This window comes from Furipterus horrens, unplaced genomic scaffold, assembly GCF_987537825.1.
Source record: "Furipterus horrens unplaced genomic scaffold, mFurHor1.1.pri manual_scaffold_13, whole genome shotgun sequence".
Taxonomy (NCBI): domain Eukaryota; kingdom Metazoa; phylum Chordata; class Mammalia; order Chiroptera; family Furipteridae; genus Furipterus; species Furipterus horrens.
Window position 1 is genome coordinate 57301603 of NW_028327183.1, and position 27287 is coordinate 57328889.

The 27287-nt window shown below is 48.9% G+C and overlaps 2 protein-coding genes and 1 pseudogene across 2 annotated transcripts in view; all 3 read left to right on the top strand.

The window, feature by feature from the left end:
* The window catches only part of LOC149995567 (patr class I histocompatibility antigen, A-126 alpha chain-like), a 135769-nt gene extending 108956 nt beyond the window's left edge, over positions 1–26813 (top strand). The window contains exon 6 of the mRNA XM_090259265.1: positions 26205–26813. Coding sequence (XP_090115391.1) covers positions 26205–26362 — 158 coding nt within the window. The 3' untranslated portion in view covers positions 26363–26813. The remainder of the gene's footprint in view (positions 1–26204) is intronic.
* On the top strand, positions 705–3474 carry LOC149995573 (ret finger protein-like 4A pseudogene; annotated as a pseudogene).
* Positions 23998–26142, top strand: LOC149995574 (patr class I histocompatibility antigen, A-126 alpha chain-like). Its single transcript, XM_090259372.1, has 5 exons — positions 23998–24089; positions 24321–24602; positions 24754–25032; positions 25174–25449; positions 25547–26142. Exons 1-5 carry the CDS (start codon positions 24026–24028, stop codon positions 25789–25791), a joined length of 1146 nt encoding a protein of 381 aa, XP_090115498.1. The 5' UTR covers positions 23998–24025; the 3' UTR covers positions 25792–26142.
* Positions 26814–27287: the final 474 nt, after the last annotated feature.

The window sequence follows — 27287 nt, forward strand, 5'->3', positions numbered from 1 at the left end:
AGGGCTAATCTCATTTTCTAGTAGCCACATAAAAAAAGTAAAGTCAAACAAATATTATTTATTGTAAGTGGCAAAAGGGAGTCTATTCAGCATGTGATCAATGTGGGAGGTTCTGCAGGAGGTAGCTTAGGTTCTTTCCTGTGATGTCTTCAAATTGGAGGGTCCATCTATGCTCAACACGGTTCAGTGTGGATAAGCCCCAACTCGGTGGCTCAATAGCCACTCAGGGCTGGTGGCTGCCAGGTGAGACACTGAGGTAGCCCTGGCCGTGTGGCGCAGTTGGTTGGATTGTCGTCCCATCCACCAGAAGGTTGAGGGCTTGAGCCCTGGCTGCAGCATGTATGGGAGGCAACTGATGTTTTTCTCTCTCTCTCCTCCCCCCATTCTTCCTCTTTTTCTCCAAAACCAATAAAAACCCATCCTGGGGAGAGGACTGGAAAAAAAAAAAAACTTACGTAGAGTAGAGACCTTCTCAGCACCTAACTTACAGCCCCAGAATGAATCATGTGTTCATTCCAACTAACATTGTAAGCCTCAGAAGCTCAGGGCCAGGAGTCACTGATCCTTGTCCTTGGGTTGCATCCTCATTACCTACAGCAGTGACTGCAGATCACTCTTCATATAAAGAGGGCGGTGTCCCAGGGCTGAGGAGTCCGCGTTACTCCCTCACAGCCTCACACCTGCACCTCCCCCACACAGCGGCCATGGCCGAGCACTTTAAAGAAGCAAGCAGGTGTCCCATCTGCCTGACTTACCTCCACAACCCCGTGAACCTGAATGTGGCTTCATCTGCTGCCTCCAGTGTGTGGGTTCCCTGCGGAAGGAGACCAGCGGGGACGGGGTTTTGTGCTTCACCTGCTCTGAGGTTTCTCAGAAGAGCGACATCAGGCCCAACGGCCAGCTCCGCAGGCTGGTGTCAGAGGTCCAGGTGCTGGAGCTGCAGCTGAAAGCCGTCCTGCGGATGAACCCCAGGATGCGGAAGTTCCAAGGTAAGGCACGGGGTGCCCTCCCCCAGCCCACAGGAAAGAGTAACTTTTAAAATCCCTCCAGTCCAGGTGGCCCTTACTTGGATCTGGCACCTGAAATGCTCATTCTTTTCCAATTTTCCACCCTGTAAGTCTACATTAGAAGTGTTTATAGGGTTTCTTTCTTTTAAAAAATATTTTATTTATTTTATTTTTAGAGAGAGGAAAGGGAGGGAGACAGCGTAGGAGAGAAACATGGATCCAAAGAGAAATAATCGCTTGCCTCTGGTAACAACCCTGACCGGGACCGAACCCACAACCCAGGCATGTGCCCTGACCGGGAATTGAACCGACCACTTTTTATTTGGCAGACAGAGCCACACGGGTAGGGCGATCTGTAGGCTTTCAAGAAAATACAATATTTAGTCATACCCCAGCCCTGTGCTATCCAATGTTTCCAGTGTGCGCACCAGTAGCTAATGATCACCTGGAACTGGATGTTAATACAAGTAGAAATCCGGTCTGGGCTATGCTAGGTGTTACAGACCCTGCAGCACTAAAAGCAACTCTTCCTGATTTGCACTGTTTTTAATGTGTTTGTAAACAATGTTCATTTTTAAGTATCTTTTAAATTTATTTTTGAAGTACAGCTGACATACGATATTGTATTAGTTTTAAATGTACAGCACAGTAAGCAGACATTCGTATATCCTATGAAGTGATTCCCCCCTAGAACCTAGGGCCCACCCGGCCCCACACCCAGTTATTACAGTATCACTGACTGTGTTCCCTGGGCTGGACTTTACACCCCGTGACCGTTTTGTATCCATCGATCTGGGCTTCTCAATCCCTTTTTCACTCAGCCCCCCAAACTCCCTCCCATCTGGCAAACATCAGTTTCTAAAAACAATTGTCCTGTTCAGTTTACATTCCATATTGTATCAACTGTAACAGAAAAATAGAAATTTCTTTTAAAAGTTAAAAAGAGCCCTGGCTGGGTTGCTCAGTTGGTGGGAGCGCCGTCCTGTAAACCAAAAGGTTTCAGGTTCGATTCCAGTCAGGGGGCTTATAAGAGGCAACCAATCGATCTCTCTCTCTCTTTCCATCGCCTTGTCTCTCTCTCTCTAATCAATAAAAACATATCCTCACGTGAGGATTTTAAAAAATGAAAGGAAAAGGAAAAAGGAAAAAAGAAAGCACACAACAGTTTTTGTCCCGAAGGATTATCTCACAGGCCGCGCTGGCCCCGCCCACAGGGTGACGTCACGGGCCGCGCTGGCCCCGCCCCGGGGTGACGTCACAGGCCCCGCTGGCCCCGCCCACAGGGTGACGTCACAGGCAGCGGTGCGCACGTGATTAGAGTCGCAGGGAGACCCCGGGCTGCACCGGGTCCTCTGCTCCGAGTTCCCTGCGTCTAGGAGCGCTGCCCCGCTGAGCTCCCCGCCAGGTCCCCGCTGAGGTCCCAACACGTCCCAAGGCCAGGACTCTGAGCAGAGAGAGGAGAAAGCCTTGATGTCAACATTATTCTGCAAGAAGTGGAGTGTTTCCCACCATCCGAAATTCGTATCTGAGGCCTGTGTGTTGGCAGAACCTGTGATCATTTGTGTGATCATTTTGGGAATGAGCGGCAGCTGTGGTCTCTCTTCATACGGAGTCCGTTCTCAAGAGAAGAAAAATCCTAAATCAAATGACCCAGTAGCTTCAGGGGCAGAGAGTACCTGTTATGACAACGGCGAGTTCCAACAATAGCCGACCATCTGATGTATAAAATCGGATCTAATCCGGGGCCAGGGATGTTTCCCCAGGAGAATTCTGACGTGTGGGGTCGAAGACGCGCAGTGAACGAGGAGCGTGGGCCTTGGCGTGGACGTGAGCGGCGGGTACGGGGCTGACCGATTATCTCTCTTCCCACCGTGGACATGACCTTGGATGTTGCCACGGCCCACGACCACCTCATCATCTCCGCGGACGGAGGCGAGTCCGCTCTGCGCATTTGGAACAGAAGCGCACAGCCCACCCGCAGAGGTTCAGCTGCGCCCGCTGTGTGCTGGGCTCCGCGCGCTTCACGTCTGGCCGTCACTACTGGGAGGTGGACGTGGGCACCAGCGCGGAGTGGAACCTGGGCATCTGCAAGGAGTCTGTCCGTCGGCAGGACAAGATCGTCCTCTCTGCCGCACTTGGCTTCTGGAGCGTGAGCTGCAGGGAGAAGGACGTCTTCTTGGCCAGCACCGACCCGGTGACGGCGCTGATGGTCAGTCCCCGCTTACGCCGCGTGGGCGTTCTTCTGGACATGGGTGTGGGGCCCATTTCCTTTCACCACGTTGGCGACGGCTCCCATATTTTTACGTTCCCTAAAATCTCTGCGGCAGAGCCGCTGCGTCCGTTTTTCGCTCCTGCAAGTCCAGGGATGGATGACGGGTGCTTCCTGATCATCTGTCCCGGCTTGAGTCCCAGCGTGGCCAGTTCTGCTGGGCAAGGCCACGGAGCTGTGGGCACAGAGCACATGTAGAAACGCCCTGCGTGCTCACAGCCACAGCCACGAGCTTCTCGGCTTGTTACCGAGCGAGCGCTGCAGAGAAGCAGGGTACAGCTCCTGAATCCCAAACACGAATTTTGGGGAAGTTACACGGCCCATATTAAGTGTGGTTACGGTTGTTTGAGGGGCTTGCTTATATTAGGGTCCAATAAATACGTTCTGAATGTTCATATCAAGTGCCAGATGTTTTCCTTTTTATTTTCTGGAAGATTAACTGGGCGTGGCACGGAGGTTTAGACACAACAGAAACGTGGGTGTGACCCCACGGACCAACTGACTTTCTCTGTGATGCGGAAACCAGACCTGTGTGAACAGTTCACGCAGATGCACCCTGGCCGGCTGGCTCAGTTGGCTGGAGCATTGGCCTGTGCACCAAAGGCTGTGTGTTCGATTCCTGGTCTGGACAAGTGCTTAGGGCACGTACCGGAGGCAATTAATTGATGTCTGTCTCTCTTTCTCCCCCACCCCCTGCTTTTCTTCTCTTTCAAAAATTAATAAATATATCCTGTGTGAGGACTGGGGGAAAAAAGGGCAGAGGACCAGAACAGACACTCTCCAAAGAGGACGTACAGATAGCCTCTGCGCAATGTTATTAATCATCAGGCGGATGCAAATTAAAACCACGATGAGGTATCACTTCAAGGCTGTTGGAAAGGCCACCATCAGTAAGTCAACAAACAACAAGTGCTGGTGAGGATGTGGAGAAATGGGGATCCTTGTGCACAGTTGGTGGGAATGCAGACGGGTGCAGCCTCTGTGGAAAACAGTATGGAATTACCTCAAAAAATGAAAAATGGAACTGCTTTTGGATCCAGCAATTCCACTTCTGAGTATTTATCTGGAGAAATCCAAAACACTAATTTGAAAGAATATGTGCACCCCTATGTTCATAGCAGTGTTATTTACAATAGCCAAGATTTGGAAGCAGCCCGATGCTCATCAGTAGATGAGTGAATAAAAAGCTATGGTGCATTTATACAGTTTAATACTACAGAGCAGTAAAAGGGAATGAACTCATCATCTGGGACGGCACGATGAACATGGAGGGTGTTATGCTCAGTGAAATAAGTCAGATGGAAAAAGACAAAAACTATCATTTCACTCGTATGTGGGACATAAAAAGTAACAAACAAATGAACAAAGCCAACAAAAAGAAACTCATAGACGCAGACAAAACCTTGGTGGTCAGCAGAGGGGAAGGAGGTGGGGGGAGAAGACGGGAAAGGGTGGGTCGCGTTTATGGTGAGGGAAGGAGACTAGACTTCTGGGGGCGAGCATTGTTTTCCCAGTGAGGGGCCATGGCTGGATACTGTATAGAGGCCCTGGAAGTCCCATCTGTCTGTTTTGGCTTGAATGACCCATGTACATGCAGTGACATGTCTGTGCATCCCGTGTGCCAACTCATGTTGGAAGGAGCATTGGAGACAGTGTGCTGTGCCCCTTCCTCCCCATGGCCTCTCAGAAGGACGACTTCAGACCTGTGTGCTGGCAGGCGGACCTGGTTTCTAAGACCTAATTATAAGTGGACACTTCTTACCATGAAGTGAAAATTCCAGTGATCAATTTTAATGTTCTCTCTCTCTGTATTTTCAAGTCACGGCCTTGTCCTGATCCCAGTCTGTACAACCAGGAAGCTGTCTCTCCAGAGCTAATCGTCCATAACACGGGGACAGGCTGATCCAATGAGAGACCCCAGACACGGGACTCTATGGCCGGTGAGGAGACAATTACAGTGCCCTTTAGGGTCACATGGACAGAGGGAGACCTCAGGGAGACATTGGCTTCAATTGGGGATATTTTCCAGGCTAAACATACCTGAGGCCGTGAGCAGCGAGAGCTGTGGGACTAGAATGCACAGGAAGACCAGCCTGGGTCACACAGGATGACAGTGTGAGGCAATTAGGGACAGAATTCAGCCCCTGGGTCACATGGAATGATAGTGGAAGACCTGGGACAGAGTTCAGACAAGAGTAGGAGCTTAAGGAGAGGGTCCTGGTGGGAAACACGGTCATCAGAGTTCCTGCTGCAGAGTGTGCCTCCACCCTAACAACGATGTGACTCTAAGCTCAGCTCCTCCCCAGGGGACATGGGACACTTTCTCGGGCCTCCTGTCCACTGCTCATGAGGGGTGACTCAGTAATGGCCATCACTGTCACCAGGCAGGCCTGAGGGTGCCATCTTGTGGTCCATCTTCAATATCACGTTCATTGTCCCCATGGTCTGGCCCAGTGTCTCCGCGGTGCGTCACCTGCACAGACACCACCAGAGGTGGCAGCACATCTACACCCCCTGCAGCCACCACAGAGCCCTCCAGGGACCAGAGCCGACTACACCGTCCCGATGCTGGTCCCCTGGGTCACCTATGTGCCAGATTCCATCTTTACTTCTTACGTCATTGTGTTGGGGACTCTCATCTTTGGTGGATGCAGACCTCCCCATCTGGCTTCATGGTTTCCTGCTCTTTGCCCCCCACTGCTGGTGCTTAGGGACCCTAGAGCTCCTGGGGTCATGACTGTGGAAAGGGACTCTTCGCAATCTAATATGTGGATGTCGGTTTAAATAATGTTCATGATTACCCTTCTTAGTGATTCTTCACGAATGCCACGGTTGTACCTAAAATCCACAAAGAACTTTATTTTTAAATTAAATGTAACTGACACACACCATGGGTAAGTTTAAGGTGTCCGGCCTACTTACCTGATGCATTTACCTTCATGCACGCGCCGCCTAACGATGGCGACGCGTTCTGAGAAACGTGTGGCCGTGCGATTCTGTCCTTTTGCAAGTAGCACAGAGGTGCTCACACCCCGACGGTCTCGCCCACTGCTCGCCGAGACTGCTGAGCACAGCCCATCGCTTCTGGGCCACAAGCCTGTGCAGCCCCTTAGGGTGCAAGTCAACACAGGGTTGAATGAACGCAAGAGAAAACGGCGCCATCAAGAGACCCGGTAAACACGAGGGGCGTGAGGCTGCTGGGCCATTACAGGGCACACTGTTCTACAGCGAGCCTCTTCCTTTTTATTCCTCCCCCGAGCATATGTTTGTTGATGGGGGGGCGGGGTGGGCAGGGGGAGAGAGAAAGATCAGTTGCCTTTACTTTCTTTGCTACAAACTCCTGTTAGGTTTTTTTTTTTTTAGTGTGTGTATTTTATTTATATATTTTTAGAGAGAGCGGAAGGGATATCACATCAGTTGGCTACCTCTCACATACCACCAACTCGGGACCTGGATGGGAATTGAATGAGCGATCTTTTGGTTTGCAGGCTGGCACACAATCCACTGAGCCACACCAGCCAGGGGGCCTGTTAGCATTATATTGAGCTATCATGTGCACATGTGAATGAACCCCTTTAGTTTAGTAATAATTTCTCACATATAACTTTTAGCATTTTATAATTTTTACAATGACTACATTTATCACATAAAGTGTGTATTATTTATAGGCACAAAATTAATTTTGAAAGCTTCATTTCCGTGTATAAAAGGGAAGGCAGGTGGGCAGGAAAGTTAAGAGCTCAGCACGGGGCTGAGGGTGCTGAGCTTCATGTCCGGGCTCCAGGCAATGAACTTGCCCTCCTTCCTCCCCTTCTCACTCAGGGCGATGCTCTCTGTGGAGGCCAAGATGGTCTTCTCCTTCTTTTGGGGCGCAGTCATTAGCATCTCGTCAACTCTCTGTTGCTTTTAAGAAGCTGTTTTTTGGCCCTGGCTGGTGTGGCTCAGTGGATTGAGAGACGGCCTGCGAACCAAAGGGTCGCTGGTTTGATTCCCAGTCAGGGCACAGGCCTGGGTTGCAGTACAGGTCCCCAGTTGAGGGTGTGAAAAAAGCAACCACACACTGAAGTTTCTCTCCCTTCTTCTCCTCTAAAAATAAATAAATCTTGAAAAAAAATTGTTTTGTATTATACATGGCATTTTTAAGCTATTTTCAGTTGGAAGATTTATCCATACAGTCAGCTAAGTTTTTCAGGAAGGGAATTTCTAAGGCAAAATGGTTGGTCCTAGAGGACAAGGTTAGAATCTGAACCTTAAATTGCAATCTGATGATGATCCGTGAGGAATTTCATCAGTGTAGGACTTTTAAGGGAACTTGTTCTTTGAAAAGATGATTTCTGCACATGCAAGAGAATTTGAAAGGCTCTCACGAATACACAAAATGAAATAAGTCACATGGTTCCCCTGCTTCTTCAGTCACTGAAGTCCTCTATCCACAAAACGTCACCGTGAGTCACTTCTGATTTCTCATCCCAGGAGAATATGTCTGTGCATTAGTGTGTTCTGTTATGTCTGTAAGAGGAGTTCAGGCTACAGACTGGGAGAAAACATTTACAAATGTCTTCCGTTAGACTGTGCATAAGAATCCTCCAACTCAACAAATAACGCAATAAAAATAGATCAAAATTCCAGACTCTTTACCAAAGGATTTATGCCAGCCCTGGCCAGGTAGCTCAATTGGTTTAAGTGTCATCCTATGCACCAAAAGGTTGTGGGTTCGATCCCTGGTCAGAGCACAGATGTAGGTTTAGCGTACAATCCTTGGTCCAGGCGCCCACAGGAGAAAACTAAACGATGTTTCTCTTGAACATCAGTGTTTCTCTCTCTCCCTTCCCCGCTCTCTGAAAGCAATGGAAAAAAAAAAAAGTCCTCGGGTGAGGACCAAAAATAAAAAATAAAAAAAAAAAGAAAAGAATAGAAAAGAAAGGAAAACAAAAAATAAAATAAAAGGAAAGGAAAGTTTATTTAAGGACGTGGCACTTAAGGGACAGATAAAAGTGACTCTCAAACCCGTAAGAAATGGTTAGCAGCAAGAGAGTAATGTAATCTTGAGCAACTGTAATTTAGAAATAGAGGGACTGGAGACATAAACAGTCAGAGTTAACCGAGTTTGAGGGGCACCCATCATGGAATATTTATCAATTGGGAATTATGCATGGTTAATGAGTTCAGGAAACTTATTTATGAGTTAATTACTACCCTTAGCTGGTTTAGTCAGTTGCATAGATTGTAACTCCGGAGTATCTAGTAGGGAAAAATGGAGAAGAAGGGGAGGGGGAGGAAAGGGGGGTTTACTCGCATTAGGATAAAAACGTCCAGCTCGGTTCCGGTGGCGCGCACCCTTTGATCTGGCTGCGCCCAGAGCTGCAGATCTGTGAGTAAAAAACCGCCTCATTTACTGCTGAAGTCCTGTGTCCCGGTGTTTTCTTGTGAGCGTTTCCCACAGTTTGGGGGCTCGTCCTTGATCCTCCGCCTGTGTGCGGGAAGGGGCTCTGAGCCAAGGCGGGGAGACGCGTCCTACCCGCTTTTGGGTCGCCCGCTTGACCCAGCACCCACCCGCCTCAGTGTCTGGAAACGACCCGAGACTTCTTGTTGGGACAGCAGTGGACCGACGCAGGGGGGAAACAAAGGCAAGCACCGCGGCAACCAGGCAACCTCGTGCGCGGCACAAGGTACGAAAATTAAACTTAAGTACCGGCTTGGTGGTTGGGCAGCCTCAGGAAGCTGATTGTGTGTGTGAGGCTGAGACGTGTCTCAAGACACGAAGCGAGTGCCGAGTCCCGATCCGCGGTTCTGTTCTCCCGCGAGGGAAACAGCTGGAGACGGACAAAGTGAATCTCGGGCTGTGACCAATGAGTCTCTGTAAAGGGGTTGGGTACACGGGGCATGCGAAGATTCTCCGGTACAGGGGGAGTGAGCTCACGGGGTTTTCATCTAATAAGTCTCTGGCAGAGGAGGTTGAGAACACAACCAGATTCAGCCACAGGAAGCAGCTGAGGATGGGAAATAGAAATTCTAGGCCCAGGGAAATTAAAAGGGGTGGGGCCAAGGACGACCCCATAGACATTCCACCCAGCAGTCCATTAGGGGGAATGTTAGAGCACTGGGGAGAGGATCCCCGGACGAAAAGTAAGGAAAAACAGACAAGGGTAAAATATTGTTGTCTCATCTGGCCAAGGAACCCATTAAGGGGCAATCTGTTCTCTGGCCCCAATTTGGGTTTGATGAATCTTGGGTTTGTCAAGCTCTGGTCTTATATGTGAGTGATCAGACCTCAGCTTCTAAGGAAGAGAAGGAATATGCTCTCTGCTGGTTACTACCAACCCGTAACTCCACAGGTCTCTTCCCTGTAAACAAAAAAGAAGATAAAGCCTGGGACCCTCTGTCCTGCCTCCCGCTGCATTACGGCCCTGGCCAGCGGCGGCCAACTGGGCAGAGGCACCGCGGACGGACAGTGCAGATGGAGGAGGCCAGGGACACCTAGCAGATACCCCACCAGTACCCGCCCCCATGACACCTACGGTGCTGGTGGGAACTTATTCTAGGTTAAGAAAGGAATTAGAACAATGTAAGCAAGACCTGAAGAGCTCCCCCATTCCCTCAGAGCAGCTGATGTTTCCCCTCAGGGAGGTCCCCATAGGTCCAGGGCAACTTGGACATGTCACTGCTCCTTTAACCAGCACTGAAGTCAGAAATTTCAAGCGTGAGATAAAGTGCTTGATAGAGGACCCCCTCGGACTGACGGAACAACTAGACCAGTTCCTTGGACCCTGCACGTACACGTGGACAGAATTAATGTCCATCCTAGACATCCTTTGGGGTGGAGAAGAGGGGAATGATCAGACGGGCTGCTATGAGGAAATGGGAAAGAGAACACCCTCCTGGTCCGGGACTTGTCCCAGCTGAACAGAAGTTCCCCAGTGTAGATCCTGAGTGGGATCATCACAGGCCAGCAGATAGGACTCAGATGAGAGACCTTAGGCATCTCATCATCCAGGGAATTAAAGAGTCTGTCCCTAGAGCACAGAATGTCTCAAAGGCATTCGAGATACAGCAAGAAAGAGATGAGGCTCATCTGTGTTCCTACAGAGGCTCAGGGACCAGATGAGAAAGTGTTCTGGCCTAGATCCAGAGGACGCTGTGGGGCAGGGACTCTTAAAGGTCACCTTTGTAATGAAAAGCTGGCCAGATATTAGTGAAAAATTACGGAAGGTAGATGGATGGGATGAAAGAACGACTGAGGAGCTCCTCAGGGAAGCGCAGAAAGTGTGCGTTAGGAGAGAGGAGGAGAGGCCCAGATAAGGGTCTCAGCCGCTGAGAAAGTCATCCAGGGGAAGCAAGGACTAGAAACACTGAACAGAAGGGGTCGCCAGAGGCCCAAACAAGGGAAGCCTCCGACCGGCAATGGGAAAAGAAAGACTTTTATGCCTGGGAATTGTTACAGGTGTGGGAAACGTGGCCATATCAGGCAGGAGTGTCCTGACCTCCAGAAAGAGACAGATCTTACAAACCTCATGACTTTTGATGAGGAGTAGGGGTGTCAGGGGCTCCTTTTAAGCAGATCCCACCAAGAGCCCTTGAGAAATTTAAAGGTGGGACCTCATAACTAAGAAATTACATTGTTAATAGATACGAGGGCGGCCAGATCATCTTTAACTTCTTGACCCCCAAGGAATAGACTTCTCTGAGGAAAAGATATTAGTGTCAGGTGTAAAAGGGGAAGGATTTCAAGTGCCAGTTTTCCGGCAAATGCAACTACAGTTAGGAGAAGAATTAATTAAAGTGTCTTTTCTATATGTCCCTGAGGTAGGAATAAATTTTTTAGGCCGAGACTTAATTATCAGGTTAGGCCTAGATCGGGGTAGAAGAGGGACAAATTAAGGTCAAACTACATCTCTTAACTGAAGCAGGAGAACAGCAGATTGACTCTATAGTTTGGGTAATGAAGGAAATTAAGGGGGGGCTGAAGATTGCTCCATTTGAAATTTAACTGCAAAGACCGGGGAAACTGTCTGCAGATGCCAGTACCCCATTTCCAATGAGGGAAGAAAAGACTTACACCCTGTTATTCCTAAGCTCCTGCAGGGTGGACTTCTGGAGCCATGTATGTCCCCCTATAATACCCCCATCCTCCCCATAAAGAAATCTGACGGCAGCTTCCTGCTGGTCAAGGACCTAAGAGTCATAAACCAACTCGTCTGGACACACCATCCTGTCGTCCCTAACCCTTACACCCTCCTTAGAAAATCCCCTTTGAACATAAGCGGTTTAGTGTAATAGATCTCAAAGATGCATTCTGGGCTTGCCCCCTCACTCTAAAAAGCAGAGACTTGTTTGCCTTTGGATGGGATGATCCATCCATGGGAAGGAAACAGCAATATCACTGGACAGTCCTGCCCCGGGGCTTTACAGAAGCTCCAAATCTGTTTGGCCAAGCTCCTGAAGAAACCCTTACAGAATTCCTTCCTGTGGGACGCACTCAATTACTGCAATATGTGGATGACTTACTCCTCTCTGGTCCTGATCAAGAGGAGGTGAGACTCTCTACTATTTCTCTCTTAAACTTCTTAGGTCAGAAGGGATTGCGTGTGTCTAAGGAGAATTGCAGTAATTTGTAGAACAAGAGGTAAAATATTTAGGCCTTCTAATAAGTGCAGGACAGAGAAAAATCAGCCCTGAGAGGATAGCCGCCATTACTACTCTTCCCCTACCTCGGACTAAGTGAGAATTAAGGAAATTTTTAGAGCTAACAGGGTATTTCAGGCTCTGGATAGAATCATTTGCTCAGAAAACCAGACTGTTGTATTCAGAACTGTTAGAACAAGAACCAGATCCTCTTCAGTGGACGACTGAGGGGATAAATACGGTCAATGAGATAAAACAAGCTCTAGTAACTGCCCCAGTTTTAGCCCTTCCTTCCTTAGAGAAAGCTTTCCAACTCTTTCTCATGGTGGATCAGGGCACGGCACTCAGCGTTCTGGCTCAGGAGTGGGCTGGAAAGAAACAACCTGTTGCCTATCTCTCCAAACTTCTCGATCCAGTTTCTAGAGAGTGGCCAGAGTGTATCCAGACGGCGGCCGCTACAGCTTTGTTAGTAGAAGAAAGCAGGAAATTAACCTTTGGGGGGCCTCTCACTGTAACCTGCCCCCATCAAGTAAGAACAATTCTAAACCAGAAGGCAGGGCAGCGGTAAACCAACTCCAGGATTCTTAAGTATGAGGCCATCCTCCTAGAAAAGGATGACTTATCTCTCTCTCAAAGCCCAAATTTGAACCCTGCTGGCTTCATTTGGGCAGAAGAAGAGGGGGCTCGGTAGGCTTTAGAGCATAACTGCCTTGATGTCATAGAATACCAGACCAAGGTCAGACCGGATTGGAGAGAAAAGCCCTTACAGGATGGACAATCCCTTTTCATCGATGGCTCTTCCCGAGTAATCAATGGGAAAAGGCATAATGGATATGCCATCATTGATGGGGATTCTCAAGTGCTTTCTGGGGGAGGGAGGCTGCCTAATAATTGGTCTGCACAGACTTGTGAACTCTATGCTTTAAGGCAGGCACTGAAATTACTAAAGGACCAGGAAGGAACCATCTATACAGACTCTAAGTACGCCTATGGGGTAGCCCATACCTTTGGAAAAATTTGGCTAGAACGAGGACTAATAAATAGCAGGGGGAAAGAACTAATACATGAAAAACTAGTCAAGTCAGTCCTGGATGGCCTCCTACTCCCTGCAGAAGTTGCTATAGTCCACATCAGTGGGCATCAGACCGGGGGATCATATGAAGCTAGGGGAAATAGGCTGGCTGGTAATGCAGCAAAGCAGGCTGCGTTAGAGGGAGAAAGTAAAGTCCTCTACCTGGTTCCGTGTCTCCCCCTGCCCTGTGTCAATAGCTCCTACCTTTTCCTTGGAGGAAATTAAGAGATTAACTCAGATAGGAGCCTCAAAAGATGTGAGTGGTAAGTGGAAACTCCCAGATGGGAGGGAGATGCTGAATGAGCAGGTCCTCAGGGAAATTATGATAACACTGCATCAAGGCAGCCGTTGGGGACCTCAGGCCCTCTGGGACACCGTCCTCAGACAATATGGGGGATTTGGAATTTACACTAGAGCTAAGCAGGTCTGCCATGGATGCCTCATATGCCAGAAGGTGAACAAACAGGCAGTACAAAAGGTGCAGACTGGGGGAAGGCCGCCGGGACTCAGGCCCTTCCAGAGCATTCAGGTTGACTTTACTGAAATGCCAAAGGTGGGTCATCAAAAATTTCTCTTAGTTATACTAGATCATTTCTCTGGGTGGTTGGAAGTCTTTCCACTTCCATCAGCCACAGCAAGCAAGATGGTTAAAGTAATCCTTGAACAAATTATCCCCAGATTTGCCTTACTTGAAAATATTGACTCAGACAATGGGAGTCATTTTACCTCAAGTTCATTCCGCTACTGCCCCAGAGTCTAAGTCTTCGTGAGTATGTATTTGAACCCATCAAACAGTCAACCACTTTCATCTCTGCAGACACCTGTCCACAGCCCTCGGTCCTGGCACACCTGGAGCCGGGTGGACATCTTGGACGTCCTTCACATCATGTGGGGCAACCCCTGCCTGTCTTGCTCTGGTCCCCCTGTCACCTGGATCCCACAGGTCCCCCTCTTTTGGTTGACTCCCTCATTTCCGCCACTTTGCCTGGTAGTGTTTTCCGAACGAGAACGTGGAAAGTTAATTATTAAAACTCTAAACACGTGAAGAAACTTTAGGCTATCCCAGCCGTTACTCACACCGTGAATTGATGTAGCGTTCTGTGTAGGAAATATATTTTTCTTCAGAAATTGGAAGGCATTGCTTCAATGTCTTCTAGTCTCCAGGCTCATAACTGCTGCTTCTTGAAGCTTTCAAGGTCTCTTCCACCCTTTTTCTCAAATTCTATTGTGATGTGGTGTGGTGTGGGGTGTTTTCATTTGCTGTGGGAAAAATCAGATTAGGCAACTCAAAGTGTCAATTTTTATCTGTAAATTTTGAGAAATATGCTTGAACATGTGAAAAACCATTTCGTACTCATCATTATTTTTATACAGATATTATAAACTTGTTGGAATCCCTGGATTGACAGACTGCTGTATATTCTCCAGCTTGTAATGGACCCCACGGGCTATTCAGGTATGAGGGGCGTGATTGTCCGCCGCCATAAGCATAACTCCCAATACCAGAGTTTGGTGAAAAGGGAAGGAATTGTTTATTTAAAGGATGTACGGACTTAGATTAATGGCAAATTTCTGCTGTTAGGTCTTACTTTCTTTAAAACACCCAAAACTCATAGTTCTGCCTCCCCCTGCCAAACCAGGTTAGGTTCAGATCAGAAAAGTCAGGGGTACCGTTTCCCTCTAGGAGAATAGAAGTCCGTGGCTCTGTATTTCCCAGACGCAGTTCAGCTTTATCAGCTCCCATCCTTTTGTGCCTGATTGGGGAGGTTTTTCCTGGGTCGCGGTGATTTTCAGCTCTTAATGCAGAACCATGTTGTTCTCTTTCAGCCCACAAGGTTTTTCCCTTCTACCTCCTTGTAAACAGCATGGAGTTCCCCCTGTTCAATGGCTGCTGCCTTATTTTTAAACACCTGGCTGTGGCCTGTGACCAGTCTGTGTGTGGGGACCAGTTGGGGCCACTTGTAGAATTTTGCAAATGCCCCATAAGCTTTTGGTCACCATTCAATGATCAAGGTCCTTCAATTCTCCTTTTGCGTTGAAAGGACCAAAACCATTTGCAATACCAAGGCACTAGCTCCCCACTATAGATATGCAGACATCTCTCAAGAAAAATGGCTGTGCTCCTCTGAGTCCCACCTCCCACTCCCTAAACCATGGTCTCTGCGGAATTGTGGGGACCCTGCTCTGTAACAAGCTTTGCCCACATTATGCCATTTGTATGACTTAATAGGAGTATAACTTGAATCTTCCAGTTCACCCATTGAATTTTTCGCTTCTATAAAAATATTTTAATTTCCCAGAGATATTTCCTGTCCCATGATTGTGTATAATTGTTTTGCTCCATGGGCCACTATTCTGTACATCTTTCAGACAATACCGAGGCCAGTGGAAGGGGATGCGTAGGTTTGATTATTTGCTTTCATGATACCAGGAACCTTTCCTCACAGCACATGGCCCTGACTTACATTTCTCTTTGTCATTTATGCTAATTGCCTATCTTCCTCATGACACATTGCCAGGGTCCTACTCTTGCTTTGCTTTCTGTCTACAGATTCCAAATAACCTTGATACATCAGAGGCCTTGAAATATAGACACTGGATGGTGAAATTGATTGTGGGTTAGATGGCTAACTTACGCTGCCCCTTGACGTCCTGAGCTCTTGAGATTTTCAGCTGAGGCGAGCAGCAGGCAGTGGCCGCTTGTCTCAGACTCACCCCCGACCCCTACCCCACCCCCACGCCATCTCCAAGACCCTCTTTGTCTTAGACTTGCCAATGAGCTGACGGCAGCCCTTCCTTGGCTCACTTCTTCCCTGTAACGTTTCCACAATCAAACCAGCGCTGCCTACGCTCTCCCGTTACTCCCTCCACCCTAGTCCTTCCTTAGTCTCACTCTTCCTCTGGATGTCTATTGTGAAACTTTTCCAGAGGAAGTCCCTTACAGGACACACCACACACCACACACCACACACCACACACCACACACCACAGGCAGGCCTGAGGCAGAACCACTCAGGCCTGGGTCCTCCTGTGACAACTGCGGTCAAGGGACCCAGTGGAAATGAGTCATCAAGGCTCCAAGGGGAAACACCCTGTGTTCAACCACAGCCTGACCACCCCTGGACCTCTGTGAGTCTCTTCTCCCCTGTCTCCCACAGGATCCCATATTGTGTGTCTCGTGGGTTTGCTCTGAAGCTCACACAGATCACATGGTATTGCTGCCTGGTACATGTTAACATTCCTCTGTTCATAGTTACCATCACTCTACTGATTAGAGCATTTAGATACATTCCATCTGTTTCCTCTTATAAAACCACAATACAAGCAACATTCTTCAATGTATATATTTAAGGATATGCATGATTATCTCCTTGGAATAAATTCCTAAAAGAGGCATTTCAATAGCTGAGACCTTTTGCAAAAGCACCTTTCTGAAATATAGTAGAGGTTTTCAATCCCTTCAATCTTTACAACAGTATGTTTTTTCTACCCTTTGGTAGATGCACTGATTTTTTTTTTCATCTTGCTGAAGTGATAGATTTTACTTTATTCTTCTCTTATTCCACATTCTCATTCTTGTTTACATGTGTTTATGACAAATAGAATAGTTTAACATTTGCATTTCTTCATTTACGAATGGCTACTTACTATTCTCTATTTTTTGACTGAGTTGTAAATATTTTTAAATATTGAATTTAAGAAGGTTGAAAAAGTAGCCCCAACATTGGGAGTAGGCCTAGAGCTTCGGGTGAGGCCTGTGAGAAACACTCACAATGAAAACAGCGGGACACAGGACTTCAGCAGCAAATGAGACATTTGTTTATTCACGGGTCTGCAGAGCAGGGCACAGCCAGCCAGGGTCAGGCAGCCAAAGTAGAAAAGGCAAACTGGTTTTGTCCTAAATGCGGGTAACCCTGCACCCTTCTCTCCTCCCCCATTTTCCCGTTAACTGGATATTCTGGAGTTAAAAATAATGCGATTAACTAAGAGTAGTGATTAACTAAGGGTGATCTGGTGATGGGTCTGTCTGCAGCCTTCCCTTGAAGATTCCCTACCTTGTTTGCTGAGTTGTCTAGCGACATCTTCCCATGTCCCTGTGTTTGGTGATGAACATTGTCCACCCTTTGGTCTCAGACATTTGTGTTGAGCTGTAGAATGTCATTTCCTGATTTGTATAATTATATTTTCCCTTTGTTTTGCTGTTAACTCAGAGACAGACTCCCTGATTCATGACTCAATTACAGTTGCCCTTATCTGTTAATGTTTCCTACTGGTATGAGAGTCACTAGCTTCTTTGTGCCCTACAGACCCAATGTCATGGGGAGCTGGGCTGGTGCTCACTGCTAGGCTGTGCTATTCACGTGTTGGACATTAGTCACCTCACAGAACATCAGCATCGGACAAGGACATACTGAGACCAGGGCAAAGTGACACAGGACAGCACCAGGTTGTATCTTGTCTAAACACAGACAAACACACGGCACCGTGCGACTCACAAGCCACCAAGCAGCTCCCGGGGCCTGCTAGCAGGAGCGAAGGCAGCTTCTTTCCTATCACACCCTCATCCTCGCTCCGTAGATACTTACTGAGGTGCCCGTCACAGAATCGCTCCCACTTCCTAATGATGTCAATCTAGGCTGAGCTTCAGCATCCACGGATTCCCCCCACAATCGCCCATCCACAGCCAACATCCTGTGCGTGTTCTGTCTCACACCTTCCCACGAGGATGCCTGCCCCCCACGGTGTGCGCTCTCCCTCGCAGCAGTGATGAGCAAATCCAGCCGTTTGCCCACCGGTGGTCCTCGTGGTCATTGGAGGAGGAACGCTGACACACGTGACCTCTTCTCTGTCAACATTCCTTATGCGTCTTTGAGTTGGATTATGGGCAAGGGTTTGTGTTTCCAGAGCACGTGGTTCACATGGAAAAGTTTTGTTTTCCTTCATGGTTTTTCATCTTTGGGTCTTGCTTAGAGAATTTTTTATTTTGCAATTGTAAAAACTTCATCTATATTCTCCCGAGGGGAGAAGGGTCCAGGAGTGAAGGGAAACAGAACTGTGTGAATTCTGGGGGACATATTGGGTGGGGCAATATGTAAGGAATTCTAAGGTGAACTGCAATGCTTATATCTTTGCTTTATACTTTTATGAGTATGTTTGGGCCTACATGTATTTGATATATGTTGTGTTTAATAAATATTTTCTCTTCAGCTAAAGACTTTTGTGCCTGCTCATGTTTATGAGATTAACAAAAACTGCACCACGAGTCCCAGAGTGCTGTGCGCAAGAACTAGCTCCACAGATGAGCGTTTTTGACCATTTACAACCTTAGAGCATTAATCACATTTTGGTTAATATCTGTATGCTCTATCTGTTAAATACATATTAAGTAAGATTTCTTGGGTAAGCTATATGTTGAGGATATATCTAAGACCCTCACAGATGAATGGAGACCCATGATTTCCATGTGAAAATAATTTCAGTGTACAATTATCTATGAGTCTTACAATATCTTTGGGGGGGTGGGCAGAGTGTGGAAACTCAATACATTCTATATGGGCACTCACTGATATGGTATCTACAAGATACATATGGTTTTTAAATTAAAACTAAATAATATTAAAAATTCAACTGCTCTGCGCACTAGTCACACTTCCAGGCTCAAAAGCCAGCTGCAACCAGTGGCTGCTGCTTTGGAAGTGAGGATGCACAACAATCCCTTGGCCCAGAATGTTCTATTGGACAGAACTGCGCTTCATGTTGCCTGGGCCTCAGGTCACAGCACCAGACCCATGAAATATGAGAGGGCCAATATCGTTTCTCTGACAGACGACATCAGGTTTCTGTCCGGGACATGAATACATATTAAGCTGGTGTATAGTGAACCTATCACAGGTAGGTTACTTGTGGGTCTGGTACCTTCAGGCACAGACTGTTCCCAGTTCTGAACAGGAAACACCTGTCCCCCCACTTCCCTTCGCCAACCGAGGACACTCTGAAATCACACTTCCAGGGGGTGAGCTTTCTTCTAGAATGACACAGGGGCAAAGCAGAGTTTTGGGGTGCAGGGACCCCCCTCAGGCAGTGGGATTCTAGGATGTGAGGAGGAAGCAAAGGCAGGAGCCAGTGGGGAGACTGTCCCTGGTTTATCCAGAAGGACCATTCTCATAATGTGGTCTGTGGAACTGAAGTTTCTAAGATGCTTTTCAGAGGATCTATGAGGTCAAACCTATTTTCCTAAGATTAAGGGCATGATTTGCCTTTTCACTGTGCTGGCATTTGATGGAGGTAAACTTAGCAAGAAAATAGGGTAGGATACCCAAATGCAGTAGGGGGTATTCTTCACCACAGCTCACTCACAAACTCAGAAACAAAACCAGTGTCACTTAACGACATGGTTAAACGATTGAACATTATCATCGTTACTGAATCGTGATCCTTAAATAAAAAAGTTAACATGTCTTGGTTTCCAGTCAAGTTGGCTGTGTAGGTGAATGTAATATTCTCATCATCCCATGACCAGATAAAAATTACAATTACACTACACCCACCACTCAGAACTTCCTGATTTCTACTGAACAGAAGTCCTGCCAGTACAAAGTAAAGAAGCCATAGCCAGACTGGCAGGCTGGGCACAGATGCAGACTGGGCTGGTCCCACACCCACATGTGGGCACTAAAAATCAAGAGGGGTATCTTGGCTGCAGAGGTCCCCCATGAGGAGTGAGGAATCCCGGCCCCATACAAGCTTCCACAGCCCACAGTTTCAGTGCAGGAAGTCAGGTATCTGCAACTTCTAGTTGTAAAGAGCAGCAGTGGTTGCAGCTGAGTGAGACAGAAGCATCTGGAGTCCCAGGCATTTCCTCTTAAAAGGCCCGCATGCACATGCACTTACCCTGAGCTCCAGAACTGGGACAGGAGCTCAGAAGGCACCAGGAACATACAAGAAGCAACTGAATTGTCTGGCATTAGGGCGAGAGCTGAGGGGCAACTTTCTCCCGGAAGTACTGCCAGAGACCATTGTTCCTTTTCTGAGCCCCCCGCCCCCACCTTAGAGCTGGCGGGCAGACACCATATCTGAGTCTCCATCAACCTGGTTCACACTCTGCCCCACCCTTGTGATTCCCTGAAACCCACCCAAATTTCAGGTCCACCATGATCCTTTCAAGTGAAATTTCCCTACAAACAGCTTGTCTTTGCTCTTGCTGTGGATTTTCCTGAAATGTCTCAAACAAGCAGCACCTGGCCTAGGCATGCCCTTTATTTCTACCTAGTGGCCCTAGGCCCAGCGCTAGTGTCTGATGCCCTTGGTTTGTAGCTTGGCCTCTCCCAGGCACGTCCAAGCCCAGCACAAGCAGCAGCGATCTGCAGGTTGCTCTGTAGTTCACACTGGGTGCCCTGGGCAGGGCACAGGTGCTGGCTGGCCATGGTCTGCACCTCCCAAGGGGTCCTGAGTCAGCACACCTGATGGACAGCCTCAGACCACAAAAAGCATCACTCACCCACTTGCACAGCAACACACTAAAGGGCAGTCTCAGCAGGCATGGGAGACACCACAGCGATTGCAGCCAGTCTTTGCAGCCGATCAGCGAGTGGGTAAATCCATTCTATTTTTAACAGCAATCATGACTCAACTGCAACAGGAGAGCACACACTTCCCACAAGGGGGGAGTGCACCTGGAGTGCCCAGGTTTGGTGACCAGGAAGGCTGTAACAGTGGACCCTACAGGACACCTATTACATAAGGACACACTACCAAGACCAGGAGTTACAGCAGCTCTACCTAACACAGAGAAACAAACACAGGGAGGCTGCCTAAATGAGGAGACAAAGAAACATGTCCCAAGTGAAAGAACAGAACAGAACTGCAGAAAAAGAACTAAACAAAATGGAGACAAGCAATCTACCAGATACAGAGTGAAAACACCACTTGTAAGCATGCTCAATGAACTTGGGGAAGAGTAAAGGAAGTTAGTGTGAACTACAACAAAGAGCTAGGACACAAAAAATTGGAGAAATAAAAAATAAAGAAAACATTATAAATAAAAATTTCAATCACTGAAATGAAGACTACATTACAGAGAATCAACAGGACAGGAGTTGAAGCACAGGATGAAAAAACAAGTTGGGAAGATAAGGAAGCAGAAAACACCCAAACAGAAGAGCAAAAGGAAAAAATATATACCAGAAAATGGGGATATATAAGGCGTCTCTGGAACAACTTCAAGTGCACCAACATCCACATCATGGCCGGCCCTCAAGAGAAGAGAGAGAGCAAGAAATTGAAATCCTCCTTAAAAAATAATGACAAAAACTTCCCTACCTGATTAAAGAAGTAGAGATACAAGTCCAGAAAGTGAAGCATCCCAAACAAGATGAACCCCAAAACGCCACACCAAGAAACATCATAATTAAAATGCCAAAGATTAAACACAAAGAGAGAATTTTAAAAGCACCAAGGTAAAAGCAGTTAGTTACCTACAAGGGAGCTCCCATAAGACTGTCAGCTGATTTCTCAACAGAAACTTTTCAGGTCAAAAGAGACTGGCAAAGCTTTCATTTTCAATCAAAGGACAGATAAAGAACTTCCCAGGCAAGAAAAAGCTAAGAGTTTATCACCACCAAACTAGTATTATGAGAAATGTTTTAAGGGTCTTCTTTAAGAAGAAGAATGAAAATAAGAAAATATGAATAATAAAATGGCTATAAATACATACCTATCAACAATTACTTTAAATAACAATAAATTAGTTGCTCTCATCAAAAGAAATATGGTGGCTGAATAAATGACAAAACAACTCTTACATATGCTGTCTACAAGAGACTCAATTCAGATCAAAAGACAAACGCAGACTGAAAGTAAAGGGGTGGCAAAAGGTATTTTATGAATAGGAGGACAGACAAATAAAAAAAGCTGGGTTAGCAATACTTATGTCAGACAAAATAGACTTTAAACAAAGGCTATAAAACAAGAGAGAAAGGAGGACCTAGTAATTCTATTTTGTGGTATTTATCTGAAGAAACCCAAAACATGAAATCAAAAGGACATATACATCTGTTTGTTCATTGCTCTATTAGTTACAAAAGCCAAGATGCGGAAGCTACCTAAGTGTTCATCAATAGATGACCTGATACAGCAGTGGTGCATGTACACAACACAATATAACTCAGCCACACACAGAACAGGATAGAATCTCGCCTTTGGCAACAACATGGATGGAGGGTCTTGTGCTGAATGAGATACGTCAGTCAGAGAAAGACAAATGCCATGTGATTGTACTTACATGTGGAATCTAAAGAACAAAATAAATGAACAGGCTGAGCAGACAGACTCATAGGTACAGGGAACAGACTGATGGCTGCTAGATGGGAGGGGGTTAGTGGGATGGGTGAAGAGGTGAAGGGGTTAAGAAGTACAGACTGGTAGTCACAGCACAGTCACGGGGGTGTGAAGTCCGGCACAGGGAGTAGAGTCAATAATGTTGTAATAACTGCACAGTGTCAGATGGGAGCTGTATTTCTCAGGTGATCAGTTCGTAATTTATATGAATGCCTAATCACAGAGTTGTACACTTGAAACCAATATAATATTTATTGTACATCAACTGTAATTGAAAAATAAAAAATATTTTTAAAAAGATAAATTTATCTTGAATTCATTATACAGATGGATTAATTTCTTAACTGTCCTTAATAAACACAGAGAATTAAAAACATAAAATATTTCTTATGATGACCAGGAAAGCACACCAACACACTTCTGCTACCGTCGCGAGTACTATGAGCCACGGACAGGAGCCTGTGTGGGCTGAGCAGCCTCTTTTATATGGAATGTCATGTTCACTCAGAGCGTGCGTGACACACAAACTGGGATTACTATACTGAGGTTTGGTTAACCGGCACACACGTTCCCAAACACGAGTGTGAGCTTCTCCCTCAAGAAGAGTCAGCTGGCACTGACCGCTGACCGTACTTGTCTTGATAAAATGGAAGCTCTGAGGAGGAGACCAGGGATCTGGAGAACCTGTCTCACCGTGGGAGCCAGGCCGCTTCCCGGCGCTGACAGTTTTCCAGTGGGATCTGCGGTGAAACGAACAAAGGTGACTCTTTGATAACGTGTCACTAACCGCCCCAACACTGGGAGATGCCATCACCTGGGGAAACAAGGCACGACCCTTAGACAACCAGGCGTCAGCACAGGGGCCGCACAAGCAACGTCACAGAACAGGACGTGCTCACTGTCCGGCGTCGGGTCCGCTCTGCACGGAGCCTTTCAGGACCTCCCGCCTGCGCAGCTTCGGTGAACGATCGGGGACGAGGATCCGCGCTCGTCTGAGAGGTCAGTACAGTGCTCTCCCTGCGTGTGTGTGTGAGGCTGTGCGCTTTTCCACGCACGGTCACCAGAATAACAGGTTAAACGCAGACGCAGATGTGAAAGTCCATTGGTCTTCCAATGGTGCTGACAGGCGCTGGGACTTGTAAAAATGCAAAATGTAGCAGATCCACTGTTCTCACTACTTTGTGTATTTAGGAAAGAGTTATTTTTCATAAAAATTATTTCTGTTAACGCGTAGGTTATTAATTTTATTCTAAATGAATTATTTTTTGTTTTATCCCTTGTTCGGTAAATATTGATAGATACACGTCACACAGACAAAATTATTTTGTAAGACTGTATAGATATTTGGAAACCAAAATGTTAGACTCACTGAATGAAACACTCCCTGGGGGGAACTCAGGGAGACAGCGAGGCAGAGAGATCTCCGTGCAGGAGGAGGGGTCAGGGCAGCGTCCGGGGCCCCCAGGCCTGGCTCTCAGGGTCTCAGCCAAAGAACCGAATCGGGGGTGAAAACTCTCGTTGTTGGGGTGTCCCCATATCCCCCGGGCTTCCCTTCTGCATCTCACGGGTCCTTCTGCCTGGATACTTATGACGCTCACGCAGCTCTCACTCCCATTGGCTGTCCGAACTCTAAGGAGCCAATCAGCGTCTCCGTGGTTCCAGGTATAAAGTCCTCACTCAGAACCCGAATTCCTTCTCCCCAGACGCTCGGGGTGGGTCATGGCGCCCCGACTCCTGCTCCTGCTGCTCTCGGGGGCCCTGGTCCTGACCGAGAGCTGGGCCGGTGAGTGCGCGGTCGGGAGGGAGCGGCCGCTGCGGGGCAGGAGCGAGGGGACCCGGCGGGGGCGCGGGACTTGGAGTTCAGAACGCTAACCCCGGACCCCCGACTCCTGACGCGCCCAGGCCCACCCCTTCTCTCGCTCCCTCCTCTCCACCTCCGCCCCCTTTTCCGTCCCCCGGGCCCGCAGCCCCCACGGCCGACCGGGACCCAGGACGCGCGTCCTCCCGCCCCCAGGCACCCACACCATGAGATTTTTCAGCACCTTCGTGTCGGGACCGGGCCGCGGGAAGTCCCGGTTCGTCGAAGTCGGCTTCGTGGACGACACGGAGTTCGTGCGCTACGACACTGATGCGACCCCGAGGCTGGTGCCGCGGGAACCGTGGCTGGAGCTGCCGTGGGTGCACCAGGCGGACCCCCAGCTGTGGGACTACTGGGTGCGGGTACTCAAGGTCAACGAACAGGTGGCCCGAGCGATACTGAACGACCTGCGCGCCAAGAACAACCAGAGCGAGGACGGTGAGCCACGCGCGCCCTGGTTCCGGGCACGACTCCCCTTCCCCACGGGCCGGCCGGGGTCTCCCCGAGGCCGCGGGACTAGTCGGGTCGGGGGTACACCTGTCCGCGGGGCGGGGCTCAGTGAGCGGGACTCACCTAGGGGCGGGGTCAGGGTTGCACACCTTCCAGGATTTGTGTAGCTGCTTCGTGGGGTCGGACCTGCGCCTCCTCCGCGAGTACGGGCAGATCGCCTACGACGGCACCGAATACATCTCAGTGAAATTGGACCTGAGCTCCGGGGCCACGGCCGACACGGATGTCCAGGTCCTCGTGGGTCGCAATTTGATGGATGACTCTGAAGCGGAGGACTGGATGCTTCGCCTGCGGATGATTTGCAACCGCTGGTTCCACATCTTTCAGGAGAAGGGGAAGCATACGCTGCTGCGGGCAGGTACTGAGGTGCGCGCCTCTGTCTGTGGGCTGGGGGCAAAGGGGGAGCGAGCGTCCCACAGAAAGAGTTGGAAAAGGGGGTCAGTGTCGGAGGGTCCCATGACCAACGCAAAGTTCCCGAATGTTCTCACCTGCCCCTCAGAGCCCCCAAGGACACACGTGACCCGCCACCCCGTCTCTGACCGTGAGGTCACCCTGAGGTGCTGGGCCCTGGGCTTCTACCCCGCGGAGATCGCCCTGACGTGGGAGCGCGACGGGGAGGACCAGACCCAGGACATAGAGCTGGTGGAGACCAGGCCTTCGGGGGACGGGACCTTCCAGAAGTGGGCGGCCGTGGCGGTGCCCCCTGGGGAGGAGCAGCGATACACGTGCCGTGTGCAGCACGGGGCGCTGCCGGAGCCCCTGACCCTGCGATGGGGTGAGGAGGGGGCGTGGGCACAGCGCCTCGTCTCGGGGCGTCCCTGAGCGGGGTCAGGACTTGGGCCTGAGGCTGGCCTCTCTCCTGCCCCTCGCAGAGCCCCCTGCTCAGACCGGCGTCATCACTGCGGGCATCGCTGCTGTCCTGGGTCTCCTTGGGGCGGCGGCCGCCGGAGCTGTGACGTGGAGGAGGAAGCGCTCAGGTGGGCGGGGCGGGCTGCGTGTCCTGTGTCCCTGGGGGTCAAGCCCCGGGGGACTGTGCTGTGCCTGGTCAGTGGCCCGTGGCATCCCCACACGGGCGCGTGCCCATCAGCCCTATTCGCTGACACTTACTCTTCAGTGAGGCCCGTGGGACAGTGGAGGACAAATCTATCCCTGATGACTAGGGACAGGGACTGATTCCCGGCTGTCACAGGTCAGGGGGAAGGGCCCTGCTGAGGACAGACGTCCAGACAGGCTGTAGGTCCAGTCCCCACACATGCACTTTTCTGTGTTTGCTGGTCCTATCCTGGGTGTTCAGTCACAGTTCCAGGCACTTCTCTGCACTTTAGGGGTACAGGGTTCCCTTAGGGTCATGGGATCCAGCCGTCCCCCTGCACCCACCCACAGAACCCTGCAGTGAGTCAGGGAGAGTTACGCCCAGGCTGCCTGTAAGTCTGGGTGCAGGCAGGGGCTGTCTGGGACCCCAGGAGAGTGGAGGCTGGAGCTTGTGAGGGGGGCTCACCCCCCACAGCTCTGCTGTTGTGTCTCCCCCAGGCAGCGACAGCTTGCAACACCCCACTGTGTCCCTCACAGCTCCTCGTGGTAAGACCCTGAGGACAGGAAGGGGGGGCATTGGGCCGAGGGGCACAGCTGGGTGTCGGGGGCTCTCGGAGTGGCCCGCCCTGAGCACACGGGGGGCTGCAGGAGGATGAGCACCTCTGATACTGACCTGAATGTGTTCATGGTGACTTTCTCTCCCAGCGTGACGTCGCTGCTCTGCAGGGGACTTGGTGCTGAAGCTCATTCAGGCCTCCCCTTGGGACTGAAGAATCCCTGACCGCTGTCTCTGCAACTGGCATCGGACCGCGGCTGCATCCTTATCAGCGTCGTGTGAGGAGCTGGTCACCAGGCCCCCCTCCCCCAGGGTCCTACTTATTAGTAGGGTGCAGATAAAACACAGCTTAGGGAATAGGATCAATAATGTCGTGACTACATATGGTGTCGGATGGGTACTAGAGATATTGGAGAGATTGCTTAATAAGCTGCATAAATGTTTCATCCCTGTGCTTTGCCACTGAAACTAATATAATATTCTATGTTGACTATAATAAATAAAACTTAAAAGTTGAACTCATGGACACAACCGTGTGGTAATTGCATGGGGGAGGGTGGGTGGAGGTGGGGAGGGTACAGGTGGATAAATGGTAATGGAAAAAAATAAAGAATAAGAAAATAATTTTTTTACATTAAAAGAAGTGATAACGTGGCCTTCATGCCCAACATTCTGACAGCCTTTTGGGGAGAAATGTGAGTATTTTGTAAGCAGCCCACAAGCCATCCTGGTCTCAGACAGATTCGGGACTACGCAGCTCAGCGATAGGATTGGGCCAGGGTAGGGAAAGGACTTAAATCCACGTTATATAGTTTTTTCTGGGGGAGGAAATGTAGTTCACGTATCACCACGAGATACGGAAGGTACAGCCGTCTTCTGTCCCATGAGGGGTGGTCAAGCAGAAGGTTTAGAAAGTGGGTCTCAGTTCAACATAATGAAAATCCCCAAATATTCACTCTGCAATGATCCCCAAGTGATTACTTGGAACAAATAATAGAACCCAATTTTCTTTTGCTGCCAAAGCT